The sequence below is a fragment of the Thamnophis elegans genome, chromosome 4, assembly GCF_009769535.1.
Source record: "Thamnophis elegans isolate rThaEle1 chromosome 4, rThaEle1.pri, whole genome shotgun sequence".
Classification (NCBI taxonomy): Eukaryota; Metazoa; Chordata; class Lepidosauria; order Squamata; family Colubridae; genus Thamnophis; species Thamnophis elegans.
Window position 1 is genome coordinate 14,224,995 of NC_045544.1, and position 17,205 is coordinate 14,242,199.

Here is a 17,205-nt window from a genome sequence, read left to right on the forward strand (position 1 = left end):
AGCCCATTATTATTATACTGAATTGTGGACTGGGTCGCATTTTTATAAAGGAAAACACTTCAATACTGATAGTAGTGATGTTCAGAATTTCCTGAAAGCCACTGTAGATGCAAAATAAAGTCTGTTATGCTGCAAGCTGTACTGCAGTTCAGAATAAAACTGTTCACATCAAGAAGTCTTGGTGCTGATTTAGAGGATCCATTCCTGGACATAGAATAATAATCTTAAAGTGACATTTAACAGCATCCCAATGCTATTACAATTACCTTCAAGAAAACACTAGGAGCTTAGCAAGAAAGGAGAAAGCAAAATCTCTTTCAGTGAGACGTTCATACATAGTAATTAGAATCAAAACCATACTTTCCAATATGATAGGCACATTGGGGATATTACATAATTACTCTAATTAATTAATAACATTCTATTAGTATAGAATTGCTATATTAATCTATTACGGTAATCAAAGCAGTTTTTAAAAGACCAAACAAAAGAATAACATATGGAGAAAACAATCTAAAGTAATAAAGTCATAAGGAAACAGCTGTGACTTGAATCTGAATCTAGTTTGTACTTAATATTCCACCCTTGATCATTCAAATATGATCCAATGAAATGGAATATTTAATTCAATCCAAAATCCTTAGAGAAAGAAAAAAGACAAAAAAATGACTACATATTCCTACCTGTAAAATAGCAAAACCATGGCCGTTTGCAGAAATTGTAACTCTAATAGGCTGTGCAGCTGGAAACTGAAAGAAATGGCAGATTTTATTATGATTAGATTAGATTAGATTAGATTTGTTTTATTTATATGCCGCCCTATTCCGGGAGGGACTCAGGGCGGCGAACAACTCAAAGGGGAAAGGGAACACAGAGTTCAATACAAATAGTTAAAATAGCCAAGAATCGCACAGCCACACAGGTCGAGAGGGGAAGGGAACTCATCAACCCCAGGCCTGACGGCAAAGCCAGGTTTTGACGGCTTTTCAGAAGGCCTGGAGAGAGGTGAGGGTCCGAATCTCTACGGGGAGTTCGTTCCAAAGGGCCGGAGCTGCCACAGAGAAGGGTGGTAGCCAGATGGCATTGGCTGGTAGACGGAACCCGGAGGAGGCCGACCCTGTGTGATCTAATGGGTCTTTGGGAGGTAATTGGCAGCAGGCGGTCTCTCAAGTATGGTCAGAAAAGCATTCCAAATTAGATGAATTTCCTGAAATTAAATTCTTAAAAAAAAAAAAAAAAAACTTCAGTACCTCCTTGGTCTTGAGAACAAAACGGTTTTCATGATCAATTCGGAAAAACGTTGAATTTTCTTCCATGGATCCACTCACTGTCACATCTATTTCTGTCACAGAATCAGTTGTAAGTGCCGCAGCAAAGCTACTCAAGGCCTGCAGAGCCACTATGGTGTCCTACTCAGAGAAGAAAGAACAGTCTTTGTTGATATGAATGTGGATGGAGTAAGTAGGTCAACCAGGTTAGCAAGCAGCACCTAAGCCTGGCTGATTTCAGAAGCTAAGCAGGTACAGATCCGGCTAGTACTTAGATGGGAAGTCATTTGGTAATCCTGGAACAATAGGTTACATTGAGATTTTTTTAAAAAAAAAAAAAATCTTCACATATTCACTCCAAACACTCACTTAAGTATTGTGCTTTATTATGAAAAAGGGCAAAGTCAGCAGATATTCATTCATGACAGCAACTATAGTTTCATCTTGCAAGGCACACATTTGCTCACTCAATAACTCTTACAGAAGTAGGACAGATTTAATTTATCATAATTTGATTTGGTTTGGCTCAATCAGTGGGTCTTTATCATCATATCAGAATCAGGCCTCTCTTGCTTGTCTAATAAAGCACATTTAAAAAAGCTTATCTTAGCAATGTGTGTAACCATTGCATAATAACCCATAACATTGCCTTGGTGTAAAGATATGAACATAGGTCTTCCCAAGCCTGAATTCGATTTCTGACATTTTAAAATAGGATTGATGAATCAAATGCAACCATGCCTTTGGCCCATGTAGAAAATTAACTGAGTCTTTGGAATGCACACAGAGTAGAATATTCTGGCCGGCTTTCCTTAGAGAATTGAAATGTTTTCTAATTGTTTTTTTTTTGAATCATGGATATATATAAATTTCTGGCAATGCAGAAGGCCCTAAGGGAAAAGCTCATCAATCAAATTTCACAGAGTGTTTGACAGATTCCTGGTTCAAAATTTCAAATGAAAATAATATATCCCTGGGGGGGCGTATAAAAATTTAATGATTAATTCCATAAATGCCTGATAATTAGGTTTTGTTTTTTTTTAAAGATAATTTCTAACCTGTGTAGAAGAATAACCTCCCAGGTGATTTCTTTGCTTGCTTAGCCATTTCATAATTGGAAACCCTTCTAACAGTCTTCGTTGAATAAAATGAGACAAGAGAGCATAACCTGCAACTTCAATATCTGCAGAACATGGCTGCCAGGAACTGGAGAGTCCAGAAGATGGTGATGTCCAGAACCTTAGTTCCCCTGGGAAGAAGAAAAACAGAAAGAAGCCTTCACCTCAGAAGAAAAGGATACAACTTTGTACGGTTGGAGAGTTTATTCTTTTAAAGTTGTTTTTTTTTGACCAGAGTGAAATCAATTACTTCTTAATCCTATAGTTTCTCATATTTAAAGACTAAAAGAATATCCATGCTCCGCTACAAAACCATATGATCAGGCTTGATAAATAATTCCCTCACGACTGTCAAAGCATTCACTAAGGCTGCATTACTGTTACTATCAGTCTTCTCATCATTCCTATCACCCATCTCTTCCCACTTATGACTGCAGGACTAACTTTGTTGCTTGTATCCTTACGATTTATATTGCTATTGATAGTTTCCTGATTGCTTATTTGTACTCTATGACTACCATTAAGTGTTGTACATTCTTGAATGTATCTTGTCTTTTTATGTACACTGAGAACATATGCACCAAAGACAAATTCCTTGTGTGTCCAATCACACTTGGCCAATAAAGAATTCTATTCTATTCTATCTGCGCCCCAAAATCAATTTCACATTTACCAACTTAACAAACTAGAATTTGTTCTACTACAGGTAAAGTTTTTCTGTACTGTAACTTTCAGCTGTTTGGCTAGAAGTGAAACTGGCTGAAGAAATCCATTTCTGAATTACAACCCTCTTCTCTATTTTGGCCACAATGATGACTAGATGTTCAATTCAATGTATAACATGGTTCCCAACTGGTGAATTTTGTTGCTTTACTATTCTCAAACATGGCAGGAAAGCAAGCGCCAGTTATTTTTTCTTCCATCTTGGCAGAAGAATGGAGTCTGAGGACATGGATGTAATCCATCCTGTCATATACACTTCAGCCATTTGGAAGAGAGGTATTTGTATAAGACGGAATGAAGCCCCAACAGGCAGGCCTGCTTGTACAAGAAAAAGAGTGGAAAAGAAAACCAGTAATTTTGAGGCAATTTTGAAATCTCAGGTGGGCTTTGCCTTTTCAGAAGACAAGGGATCAGCTGAGGACAATATCATCTGTTCCAGAGATGGGTTCCTACCAGTTCGCACCTATTCGGTAGAACTGGTTCGTCAAATCTACCGAACCGGTTAGAAGAGGTCCCACCAGTGGACCCGGAAAGCAGGCCACACCTACAGAAGAGGTTCCAAAATTTTTTGAAACCCACCACTGGTCCTTGGATATGATTATTCTACACTATCATGCTCATATTTATAAAACTCAGTGCCTCTGTGAAAGGTAAGGATGACTACTGAGTTTTTGGCGCAATCAGAACATTGCGTGTGTTGAAGTTGTTTTAAGGCAAATCAAAGATGCCTTTTAAAAAACAAGTTTACATCATATTCTTATGCATGCCAGTGCTGTGTGTGAGGTAATTTAAGGTGGTTCTGACAAGTGTCGTCGGCATCTTCATATCCGGTCACATGGACGACAAGCCACTCCCACAAAGGAGGCCACACCCACAGAGTAGGTTCGAACAATTTTTGAAACTCACCACTGGTACAGATTATAGGCGCAATGAACATGATTTACATTTTCTTTCCAGCAGCAGAAAAAGTACAAATCAGGTAATAGTTCACATGCAACTATTAATTGCTACCTGCACATTTTTAATTTAAATAGAGTCATTAACACTGTGGAACTGAATTGAATTCAATACCAGAAGGTATCCTGAGACTGTATTGTAACACTAAGCATTTTAAACATGACCATAAATAACTTTTAACTAGATTACATCAACTCATTTTATGTTTCCTTTCTTTTATTCCATTGGCATATATTGCCTTAAAGGTAACTGGAATGTCAGATGACTCACCCGGACATAAAGACTATTTTATACTACCTTGTCGTTCTGATTTCTCATTCAGTTTGTCAAGAGCTCCCTTTGCTGCTGTACTTTTGGCAAGTGATAATGCATAGGTCACAAGAGCCAGCGTATGATTATCCGATATGATGTTATTCAGTTGAAATTCAAGAAAGCCCAGTGCTTGTTTTATAGGTATTTCATTCTGGAAAAAGAAAAGTAGCACCTTAAGAAATACTTACAGTCAACCAGAATGACTAGTAGTAGTCTTTATGGCAGACTGTTACATTGCAATTTTATATTCAAGATAAAAATATATATATAATGCTAAAATGTGGGAGGAGCTGCAAAACATCGGAGCAAACTGGAATTGAGCAAGACAGTACTAACTGTAACCCTCTAAATATGCTTGGGAGGAGTGGACTATAGAAAGTTTAAAGTTGTGACCAAGCTCAAAAAAGGAACTTACAATCCAATGTCCATCTGTACCCTCCCCCCCCATTGTCAAGTGGGTGCTAGGCAGGTGGCCCATATTTTCGGCCATTGCAGCATCCCACAAACACGTTACTTCCAGTTTCCCCCCAAAAAAATGTGTTTGCTTTAACGGCTACAGTATTCAATTAATGACTACTGCAAAAAAATCATAAAATCAGGCACTATGTGATGACTCGTTTTATAACCATCACAATTTATAACCGAAATTGCGGGCTCAATTACAGACACAAGGCAAGGACTACTGGCACTGAAACCTTAAAAGGCAGAAGACAGCTAGCAAGGAAATGTAGTATGGTTATGAACAGACCACATATTGTGGTTTTCAAAATTCCAATTTTCGCTGCCTGCCTTAATTTTGGGTCTAACAAAAACATCACTATTACTTATGGTGGTGGTGATAATTGCAAGCCATATGCACTTTATATGTTTCTTTGCATTATAATCCCATCGAAATTGATTTGCACTAAAGAACAAAAACTGCCTTAATAATAGTTCCTATAAATATTATGAATTTATTTATTTTTAGATTTTATTTGTGATTTATAGGCCGCCCTTTTCCCTGAGGGGACTCAGGGCGGCTTACAATTCATGGGAGGGGGAGTGCAAGACAAACATAAGACAATACGTGAATGAGAAAAAAATAAAGCAATAAAACACAACTTTCATTCAACATTCGGGTGGGGCCGAATTAGAATCTTATCCCCAGGCCTGACGGGATAGCCAGATCTTAAGGGCTGTGCGGAAGGTCTGGACGGTGGTGAGGGTGCGAATCTCCACGGGGAGATCGTTCCAAAGGGTCGGAGCTGCTACTGAGAAGGCTCTCCTCCGCGTAGTCGCCAGTCGGCACTGACTGGCGGATGGAACTCGGAGGAGACCTAATCTGTGCGATCTAATAGGTCGAAGGGAGGTAATCGGCAGGAGGCGGTCTCTCAAGTACTCAGATCCACTACCATGGAGGGCTTTATGGATGGTAAGTAGCACCCTGAAGCGCACCCGGAGATCAACAGGTAGCCAGTGCAGCTCGCGGAGGATAGGTGTTATGTGGGCGAACCGCGGTGCGCCCACGATCACTCGCGCGGCCGCATTCTGGACTAGCTGAAGTCGCCGGATGCTCTTCAAGGGCAGTCCCATGTAGAGCACATTGCAGTATTCCAGCCTAGAGATCACAAGGGCTCGAGTGACTGTTGTGAGGGCCTCCCAGTTCAGGTAGGGTCGCAACTGGCGCACCAGGCGAACCTGGGCAAATGCCCCCCTGGTCACAGCCGATAAATGATGGTCAAGAGTCAGCTGTGGGTCCAGGAGGACTCCCAAGTTGCGAACCCTATCTGAGGGGTGTAAAATTTGACCCCCCCAGCCTGAGCGATGGAACACTAGCCAAATTATTGAGAGGGAAACACAACAGCCACTCGGTCTTGTCCGGGTTGAGCACCAGTTTGTTAGCTCTCATCCAGTTCTTAACGGCCTCAAGACCCTGGCTCATCACGTCCACCGCTTCATTGAGTTGGCACGGTGCGGACAAGTACAACTGAGTGTCGTCCGCGTATTGGTGGTATTTTATCCCGTGCCTCCGAATGATCTCGCCCAGCGGTTTCATGTAGATGTTAAATAGTAGGGGGGATAAGACCGAACCCTGCGGCACCCCATATGTTAGGGGCCTCGGGGACAATCTCTGCCCCCCAACCAACACCGACTGCGACCTGTCCCAGAGGTAGGAGGAGAACCACTGCAAAACAGTGCCTCCCACCCCCACCTCCCGCAGTCATCGCAGAAGACTGAAGCACATAACTATTGACTTAGAATGAGATGATGCTGGAGGATTTTGAACTAACCTTGTTCTTATTAGAATGCGTATAGCAATACTGTGGCTTCTAGCTATTTCTGGCATCTACCTATATTTATCTTGGACCAAGCCAAGTTGTTTAATTCCACACAAAAGAAAAGAGAAATTATTTCGGAAATGTAAATATGAATCTATAGCTATTATGTCATGCAGGCACAACAATCAATGCCCAGGTTCTCCTTCATTACTAAATCTTTTGAAAAGATATTTACCTACTAGGAGTGTGACTCTTTAGGAAACAAAAGTCAATTCATGTTGCAAAAAACTTTCCTGCCCTATTCCACTTTGTAAAAGATAAAGTCCCCCAACCAAATAAAAAGCTCCCCATTTCTGCACAACTGTTAATTAATCTCACCATTAATCAAGCAGAATACTGTTCTGCAAAGATAAAGCCTCATTTGAGAAGAGCAAGACATAATATGCTAGCGTAAGAGGTCCCAGATTCAATTCCTGGCCTTTTTGAAGTAGAACTGGAAATAACTCCTGACTAAATCCATGAGCTTTTGCCAATCAATATAGATTACCCTTCCTCTACTCAGCAGATGTTCTTATACACCCGTATTCCCATAAAACTAATCAGATGTGTAATCCAACACATCTGGAAGAAATCAGATTGTGAAAAAAAGGATTGGTTGCCTGACTGAGAATACTGCAACTTCAAATGCATTCTTTGGCATTATCTTGATTTAAAGCACTAGCCTATAATGTAAACAGCTTGACGGTAATTTATTTCAAATACATTAAGATCACTATCATTACTACCTCATTGAACTGATATTCTAATAGAGCAGTCAAGATATAAGCTGTCCGTGAAACAGAATCGCTAGTGCCTCCTTGAAGCTCGGTATGTAGAACTCGTCCAGGCTCCTCAAATTCTCCACTCAATTTCTGATGTCTGAGGATCCAAGCAGCTGTTCTCTTCGGGATATATGGATCAATATCAATGTATGATTGTGCTTGAATGAAACTTCTTAATACAAAAGCTGATAACCTAGAATGAAAGTATAATGAAAGTATACAGTTAAACATGTTTGCCCAAACTAATTCTTTTTATTAAACAATTGATTTAGATCAGTGTTTCTCAACCTGGGCCCAGAATTCCCCAGCCAGCAGGGCTTTTCATTTGGAGAAAATAGATCTCAAAGGCCTATACAGCCCATTTTATTATGTGAATTTGTAATAAGTTATAATTTTAAAAAAGGGACGCGGTGCCTCAGTGGCTAAGATGCCAAGCTTGTCAATCAGAAAGGTTGGCGGTTCGAATCCCTAGCGCCGCGTAATGAAGTGAGCTCCCGTTACTTGTCCCAGCTTCTGCCAACCTAGCAGTTTGAAAGCAAGTAAAAATGCAAATGGAAAAATAGGGACCACTTTGGTGGGAAGGTAACAGTGCTCTGTGCGCCTTCGGCATTTAGTCATGTCGGCCACATGACCACGGAGTACGTCTTTGGACAGTGCTGGCTCTTCAGCTTTGAAACGGAGATGAGCACCGCCCCCTAGAGTCAGGAATGACTAGCACATATGTGCAAGGGGAACCTTTACCTATAATAAAATAAATTATGAAAACTACATATTGGGTACTGTGCAACAATATAAATACTCACCATGTACTCCCAGAGGGATCACTGTTTCCAAAGGCACTGAAAGAACCATCAAATCTTTTATAGAGAAGCTCTCTTTGATAACCTGAACCAATGAAATATGAGAAGCGTATTGAAAAAAACTAAGCAGTCTGCATTGTCAGGAGATGCTGTTCTGAAAGATTTATCCCGCACTGAAGCTAATAGCCTAATCTGCTAAAATCCACACGGATTCAATTTACTCAAACACTGTTTATATGTTCCAATTATGAAGTATAAACAACATAATACAGAGACAGGCAACTTCTGAGAGCTGGAGACTAAAATTCAGTTCCCAACCTTCTGAATGTAATATCCTCAGAAAGGGCATTTAAGGGATTAAGGGTGAGAATGGGAACAGAGAGGCTTTGGGAGGTAAAGACCTACTATTTCCTCTATTAACTTCATAAAACCTGAAAGTAATGTGAAGCAATACTATCCCAAAGTGGTCATTTTGCCAGAGAATATCAACGGCACCATTTCAGACAATGAAAAGTCTACAGGTAAGATATTGAAAGATGGCCAACAGGCCGTAAGTAATAGGAGAATGAATAGGCCTGTGAAGAAACATAAAGCCAAATTTGTAAAAAAGCTGGTGAACATATGGAAGGAAGAGTTAGATCGTGACCCGACAAATGCGCGCCCGACAACAGCGCGCCCGACAACAGCGCACCGACAAAACCGCGACATCGGCAGCACGTCCACAAAGGCATGCAAACAAAAGAGCGCCGACAGAAGTGCGATTACGGTTAAGGTAAGGGTTAGGGTAAGGGTTAGGTTTAGAGTGCGCTTCTGTCGGCGCGCTGTTGTAGGCACGCTTCTGCGCTCATTCGTCAGCGCAATTTTGAATTTGCAGTTTTCTCCCCCACGGTTTCATCAGCACGCTTTTGTCAAGCACACATTTGTCGGTGAACCAAGTTAGATAATAACGCTTAAATTATTATTTAGCAAAACCTTTTCAGGAATGTGGGTATGTGATATAAAATTTAAGCTATATTGGTTGTCCACTATTGTATTTTATATACATAATTCACAATTAAGTATCAGCCTTAAAACGAGAAATAGAAAGAAATTAAATACTACTACTCTACCAGAGGTGGTATTCAGCAGGTTCTGACCAGTTCTGGAGAACCAGTAGCGGAAATTTGGAATAGTTCAGAGAACTGGTAAATACCACTTCTGACTGGCCCTGCCTCCATCTATTCGCTGCCTCCCGAGTCCCAGCTGATCGAGAGGAAATGAGGATTTTGTGGTAACCTTCCACTGGAGTGGGAAGGGAATGGGTATTTTACATATCCTTCCCCTGCCACTCCCACCAAGCCACGCCCACAGAACCTATAGTAAAAAAATTTGAATCCCACCACTGTACTGTACCAATAATAACAAAATAACCATTACTGTTACTATTATCAGCCAACAATGCAAAGTTGAATACTTGTTTTTAAAATTAAAGACCGTTTCTGTTTTGTCTAGAAAAGAATTCAAAGAACATGAATTATTATTTGAATGTTCTCAAAGAATATTAAACCCCAAACCAGGCAATGTTTAAGTGAAACAATAATTACTGAATTTCAATTTAGCATACTATGACTCATTTTAAATAACTTTAATAAAACTAATGTTTGGAGAATTTTAACAAAACCATGGCAAAATAAATCAATCTACAGGGAGTGACAGACTGCTTGCAGACTTCAAAGAGGTTTTTAAAAAACAGATGTTCATCATTTTTTAAAGTAACTGTGCAACTTTGGAGTAGCCAAAGTTCAAATGTCAGGCGAAATGTAACCCATGGAGTTCAACAAAGCAAACAAAACTGTTTCTATGGTTGGCAGCCTTTGTTCTATCTTTGTGGGAGGCTGATCTGGGGCATCAGTCTAAATATAGTTACTCCTGGTATGATATTACCAAATTTAAACTAATTTAAACTTCAATTTAAAATGTTTTAGGTTTAGGTTTTATTCAACTTGTATGCCGCCCTATTCCCGAGGGACTCAGGGCGGCTAACAAAACCAAGGAAAGTGGGGGGGGGGGGACAATACAAAAGGGAAGGCAACAGAAACAAACAACAATACAAAACAATTTAAAAGGTCTCATCAAGCACACTAATTTGAGTAGGGGATGGAACTCAACAGCCCCAGGCCTGCTGGAACAGCCAGGTCTTAACGGCTTTACGGAAAGCCTGAAGGGTGGTGAGGGTCCGAATCTCCACGGGGAGATCGTTCTGGGCCAGTTGTATTCAAAAGGCAATTATGTAGTCCAGGGACATCTGCAAATCATATGGACTGTTAACTTCATAACAATACAAAAATGAAACAACTATATGGAACCAGATTCCTAAGGTAGGTTTTTTAAAGTCTCTAATATGCATGCTACAGTAGTGTTACAGCTTCTCTCAAACAAAACCTCCTTTAAAAATGAACAGCTGGTCAACAAATGCTTTCAAAGGAATTCACATTGAATTGCAATATTTGTTATCCAAACATATCCCTACCTTCTCTCATATAAGACACAATTTTTGATTTGAATTGGGTTTGGAGGTTGCCTGTTTTACTCAAATAATCCAGAATATAAATATTAGGTGCAAAGTTAATCATGTTCTGTTCCCCACAACCATAAGGCATCTTGACCAGTGACTCCAAACCACTAATAGAGGAACTAAGTGTATGACCTGAAAGATAAAATTTGCAAGTCAGTGATGGAAGGGGCAACACTAAGAGCAAGTAAACATGTAAACGAAGACCAAAGTGGGGAGAAATGAAAATAATCTATGACAAACTTTTAAACCAATTCTCTCAACCAGCTAGCTTGTTTTTAGGGTCAAGATCAATGTAAGTATTATCATGAAAACATGTTCTAATTATAGGCATGCCCAAATGAACTAGACTCTTAATGTTTAGACTTCAATTTTCATGTGGTTGTTACTGAGAATTGTGTGAATTGCGAAATTTACATGTCAATTCAGTAAGGCTAGGATAATATAGAAATCCTCCATTATGGTACTGACATTCAACCATGGAAGATTAGACCAAGATTAGATGACATCAGCATCATAATTCTTTTTTTTTTTCAAATCTGCAAACAAAATCATTATCAATAAAAAAGATATTCAGCATATGCAGCAGATAAAGAATGGCATGTTAATTTAAGCAAGACAATTACCGTGTTTCCCCGAAAATAAGACAGGTTCTTATTTTATTTTGACTCCCGAAATAAGCACTTGGCCTTATTTTCGGAAAGGTCTTATTATTTTTGAGGTGAAGGAAGCAGTGAGCATGGTCACCTCATGGCTGCTGCTGTGTTGCAATATTTTCAGGGAGGACTTACTTTCAGGGAAACAGAGCACGTTAGTGTTAGTAAAAAAAAAGATAATGCAATAAACCAGTTACATAAATTGATATGTATAAAAGTACCTCAAGAATTATCACTTTTCCATCCATAATACACACACACACACACACACACACACACACAAGCAATAGCAATAGCAGTTAGACTTATATGCCGCTTCATGGGGCTTTCAGCCCTCTCTAAGCGGTTTACAGAGTCAGCATATTGCCCCCAACAACAATCCGGCTCCTCATTTTACCCACCTCGGAAGGATGGAAGGCTGAGTCAACCCTGAGCCGGTGAGATTTGAACAGCCGAACTGCAGTCAGCTGAAGTAGCCTGCAGTGCTGCATTTAATCACTGCGCCACCTCGGCTCATAACACTAATAACTAAATATATAATTAAATAACTAACATGATGATTCAGCCAGCAATTAGATATGTCTAAAACTGTATTCTGAAGAAATACAGTTATGCTTACCAGTAACTGTAACTTGCACTCTTTCACTGCCAGGAACTACATCAGAGGGGAAATTGAAATTCAAAATTTCCGTAAGGTTAGTTCTTTTGGATAAGTCCAAAAGAACTGTCTCTGAGTAAGTTTGTTCTAATCCTTCAGCCTATTAAAAATAAACAAGTATTACACATGTAAACAATAATTGTTTGTGTAAATACACACCAGTTCCAAGCATCTGAATTTTGATCATGTCTCCATTGGGATGCTACAAGAGTTGTAGACCCTAGGACAGCTTGTAAGTCACGTTTTTGGGTGCCACTGTAACTTCAAATGGTCACTAAACAAATGATTGTTTGTCAAGGACCATATCAGCCATTGATTCCCATTCTTCTATGAATTGCTCCAGGCCGTTTCTGAAGCCTGGTAATCAGCACAAAATTTCATACAGTTCACAGCATTTTTGAGTGACTGTGGGGAAGGGGGAATATATTCCGAACACAGCGAGCCAACACACAAATTAAAGTCCCTGTAATTTAATAGTCTCAATTCTTTCATCCCTTTTAATTATGTCTATTAAAAGGTACAATTCAACAATTTCTGAAGGAGTGCTAAGAATCACATTCAAGATTTTTCATCTTACAGAGCAAATGAAAAATATTGCAAAAGTAAACATCTTCTTCATATGCTCCTCTTTCAGAAACCTGAAAGATTTCATCACAACTGAATCTTATATATAAGTGTGGCTTTGTCCAGTCACTCACGGTCTGTATCAGGAACTGGAAAATAGATTTCAATATGTCTGCCATAACCTCATTTGGCAAACCAGAAATCCTGCCTTACTTAATAAAGTCTATAGGAAATTTATCTAAAAACTGTGAAGCTGGTTTATTAGACCTCACTTCAAACCACCCCCTCAGCTTCAAGACAACTCCAACCTCATTTTCTTCAGTATTTTATTATGAGATTGTTTTACTTCTTTGTGAATGATCCATAGATGCTTTTAAAAATGATCAAAATGGGACTTGCGTAAAAGCTTCTCAGCTATCTCAGAAAAAGATTCTTGAAATATGGCTCCTTTAAATTACCTTCACTAATAGTCTCTGGAGAATAGCATCTGAAGCAATGGGTGATCTTGCGGTCACTCTGATGGGGATTTCTCCAATCTGCTTTGGCATAATCGGAAAGAAGACAGTCTTCCCATCTTCACTTGGTATCCAAACAGTATGTTGGTTTCCAATGGCATTTATATCATTAGAGAGATTAAAAATCTCAAAGCTATCACTCGTATCAAGGGTAACTCTCACCTACAAAACAGAAGTGGTTAGTTAACGTTTTATTCTACTAGCACTAATAGTTAACACTATAACTACAGCTTTGGAGCTGGGGGAATGAATAGAAGAGTGAAACCATATTTTGAAAAGAGAGAAAGAAAACAAGGTATCAGAGGAAAACTCCCTCCGGAAACCAAAAAATATAAACAGAATTACAACTGGAAGTTCCTAAACTTGGCAGAACATAAAAATGCTCCTACCAAAACATTGATAGCAGAGATGGGTTCCTACCAGTTCGCACCTATTCGGTAGAACCGGTTCGTCAAATCTACCAAACCGGTTAGAAGAGGTTCCACCAGTGGACCCGGAAAGCAGGCCACACCTACAGAAGAGGTTCCAAAAATTTTTGAAACCCACCACTGGTCCTTGGATAGGATTATTCTACACTATCATGCTCATATTTATAAAACTCAGTGTCTCTGTGAAAGTTAAGGATGACTACTGCGTTTGTGGTGCAATCAGAACATTGTGTGTATTGAAGTTGTTTTAACGCAAACCAAAGATGCCTTTTAAAAAACAAGTTTACATCATATTCTTATGCAGGCCAGTGCTGTGTGTGAGGTAATTTAAGGTGGTTCTGACAAGTGTCGTCAGCATCTTCATATCCGGTCACATGGGCGGCAAGCCACTCCCAACCAGTCACATGGGCGGCAAGCCACTCCCACAAAGGAGGCCACACCCACAGAGTAGGTTCGAACAATTTTTGAAACCCACCACTGACTGATAGATATAAAGCATATGCGCAGAATCACGAGACCTTGGCCACAACATTGCAGCATGAAGTGGCCAAAACAATTTGAGCCTCACTAAAGCTTCAGTTGTAATTCAATATTTTTGAGGTAAGATAGAACTTACGGTAAAATGACAAAATGAATAGTAGAGTGGGGATCGGAATGACTAATAATTACAAAGGAGCGGTTTATCTGGTTTAACTCTCAAGCGGCAATATATTGGGGAAGGGAAACTTCCTTTGTTCACATCCCTGTGCTCATCTTCAGTTCTGCTTATCTTAGAAGGATTTTGAAGTGTGTTACTGAGCTCTTTCAGAAGAGCAGAAGCAAAACTGATCTTTTTTTTAATCAACCCACCCAATTGGATCTCTATTCCCAACTTCTCAAGTCAAGGATCTGATGAGAAGGAGTACTTGAACTGCGTGGTCTATGAGTAAAAACCAAGCTGTTTTCCATATCTGCCTCCAAACTAAATCTTCGGATTGATGCAAAATGCCTAATATATGCATAAGCAGAGGTGGGTTCCTAGCAGTTTGCAGCTATTCGGTAGAACCGGTTCGTCAAATCTACCGAACCGGTTAGAAGAGGTTCCACCAGTGGACCCGGAAAGCAGGCCACACCTACAGAAGAGGTTCCAAAATTTTTTGAAACCCACCACTGGTCCTTGGATATGATTATTCTACACTATAATGCTCATATTTATAAAACTCAGTGCCTCTGTGAAAGGTAAGGATGACTACTGCGTTTGTGGTGCCATCAGAACATTGCATGTGTTGAAGTTGTTTTAACTCAAGCCAAAGATGCCTTTTAAAAAACAAGTTTACATCATATTCTTATGCATGCCAGTGCTGTGTGTGAGGTAATTTAAGGTGGTTCTGACAAGTGTCGTTGGCATCTTCATATCCGGTCACATGGGCAGCAAGCCACTCCCATCCGGTCACATGGGTGGCAAGCCACTCCCACAAAGGAAGCCACGTCCACAGAGTAGGTTCGAACAATTTTTGAAACCCACCACTCTGCATAAGTATAACTATGTTCGTATTTTCTTTTAAACTAGGGGGATAACAATACTTAATAATACTTACTTTATACTTAGTAAGTATAAAAAAAATAAATCAGACTGAAATTAACCTGGAGTGGTAATAGCAAAGAAAATGCAATAAAAAGCAATATATGTATGTACGCATGTACATAAACAAAGTTTCAATATGTTTACCTCAGTGCTTTCTTTCAAGTAATTGAAGATATTTACTTCCAATATAAATTGTTCTCCTCTTATGACACTAGGAGGAAGGTTTAAAGAAACAAAAAATGGCTGGAAGACTTCTAACTGAAAAACAAAAGTTATACATTATTAAACTATTGTGGGGTACTATTTATTAATTAAGAATTAAGAGAACACTACCCTATTTTTGAAGAGTTTTCCCTGAGAAAATGGAAAATTCTGAGAAAAGGATTATAAAATATTTCCTAGCTTTACATTGTACCTAAAAAGACAAAGAGATTAAATATATTTGGCATGCTTTGACATATGCATGCCCAATAAATTAGTTAAGAGATAGAAAAACTTGCTTCAAATTCTCAATTTTCAGACATCAAAAATAGGAAGAATCAAGTAGCAATAGCAGTTAGACTTAGTTCAGCAGCTCTTCAGCACTACTTGTACTCTAAGTGAGGTCATGGTGCTTACAACCCACCTCTTCAAGATGAATATATCACACATTTTTTTCCTCATGCCAAAATATGAAACAATAATGTGATCTATGAGATCTCAGTCATGAACTGAAATTAAAGAATGATTCCCCACATATTTCCAAAGTTCCAATTAACATTTGGACTCGCTATGTATTCACAAAGCAGATAGTCAAGGGGTTAGCAGAGAGTGATGGAGTCTGGCGGCTCCCCGGGGTTGGGCCTTCTCTGTAACTGCCCCGGCCCTATGGAACGATCTACCCCAGAGATCCGGACCCTCCCCACTCTCTCAGCCTTCCGTAAGTCTATTAAGACCTGGCTATTCCGGCAGGCCTGGGGCTGTTGACCTCTTGAATGAGGTCCAGCCCCATTAAGGTTGAGTGCATGTTGTGTCTTTTAACTTCCCTGTCTTTCTATTTTTAAATTTTTAGTATTTTTTAAATTGTTTTTATTTAAGCCGCCTGGAGTCCTTTGCGATTGGGCGGCATATAAATTTATTAAACATTAAACATTAGAGGGAGATGACTTTCAAAGAGAGAAGCCCATCTGTATATGTAACTCTTGAGTAAAATCTATGACTCACACTATATTCACAGTGTAGTCTCCATCTGCATAACACTTTCCTTCTTCTGCCCTATCTTTACATATTTTAATCCTCTATCAGGTATGGCAGTCTGTGTATCTGATTAAAAGTTGCTACCAAACTCTCTCAGATTTTGAGAGAGAAAGATCTGCAAGGAAATTAGCAGGAAAATAAATGGGATGGACTAGATTATAGCAAAGCAAAATTAAACCACACAAAAGTAATTTCTGTTAATAATTTACCTAAGTTAAAACTGAATGCTCTACACATTAAAGCCTGTGAAACCCTCAGTTTCTATACAAATATTTTTCAGGCACATTAATATGTAACATGATGTAACCATATGGAAATCTCTGAATAGGAACTAAGCAAGCCAAGAATGTACAGTGATGAAATCAGTCACCGAGAAAACCGGAGTGTTTTGAATGTATAAAAGGTGTTCAACTGTAAGCATGTGCAGCCAAGCTTATCCTTTGAAAATAAAGCCTGAAAGTGCCTCATTGAAACAAATCTACCAATGTAAGTTAAATAAATATTAACAGTATTTTTCATCTAATCCTAAAATAAACTTTAAGATCTGAATCTAAAACACTGAATGAGAGGATGCATCTAAATATATATTTTTTATTACGTGTGTGAGTGTAGGTGAAAATTCAAAATCTGGACCTCAACAAACCTTTTGGTTTAGTAAAATCTAAGACTTCACACTGAGTGTTGTTTATTATATTAATTCCATATTTTTAAACTAAAGTTCTTATCCTAAAAGAATCCAGGTATGAGCCTCACAGCACCAAGCCCATACTATTTCC

At 39.1% G+C, this 17,205-nt stretch overlaps 1 protein-coding gene across 1 annotated transcript in view; it reads right to left on the minus strand.

Annotated features, from left to right (window-relative positions):
- The window catches only part of CD109 (CD109 molecule), a 74,748-nt gene that overhangs the window by 17,562 nt on the left and 39,981 nt on the right, over positions 1 to 17,205 (minus strand). Inside the window, exons 20-29 of the mRNA XM_032216177.1 lie at positions 15,338 to 15,451; positions 13,145 to 13,363; positions 12,084 to 12,222; positions 10,767 to 10,943; positions 8,261 to 8,342; positions 7,422 to 7,650; positions 4,364 to 4,529; positions 2,327 to 2,517; positions 1,251 to 1,409; positions 684 to 749 (exon numbers count right to left, since the gene is read on the minus strand). Of these exons, the coding sequence (XP_032072068.1) occupies positions 684 to 749; positions 1,251 to 1,409; positions 2,327 to 2,517; positions 4,364 to 4,529; positions 7,422 to 7,650; positions 8,261 to 8,342; positions 10,767 to 10,943; positions 12,084 to 12,222; positions 13,145 to 13,363; positions 15,338 to 15,451 (1,542 nt within the window). The remainder of the gene's footprint in view (positions 1 to 683; positions 750 to 1,250; positions 1,410 to 2,326; positions 2,518 to 4,363; positions 4,530 to 7,421; positions 7,651 to 8,260; positions 8,343 to 10,766; positions 10,944 to 12,083; positions 12,223 to 13,144; positions 13,364 to 15,337; positions 15,452 to 17,205) is intronic.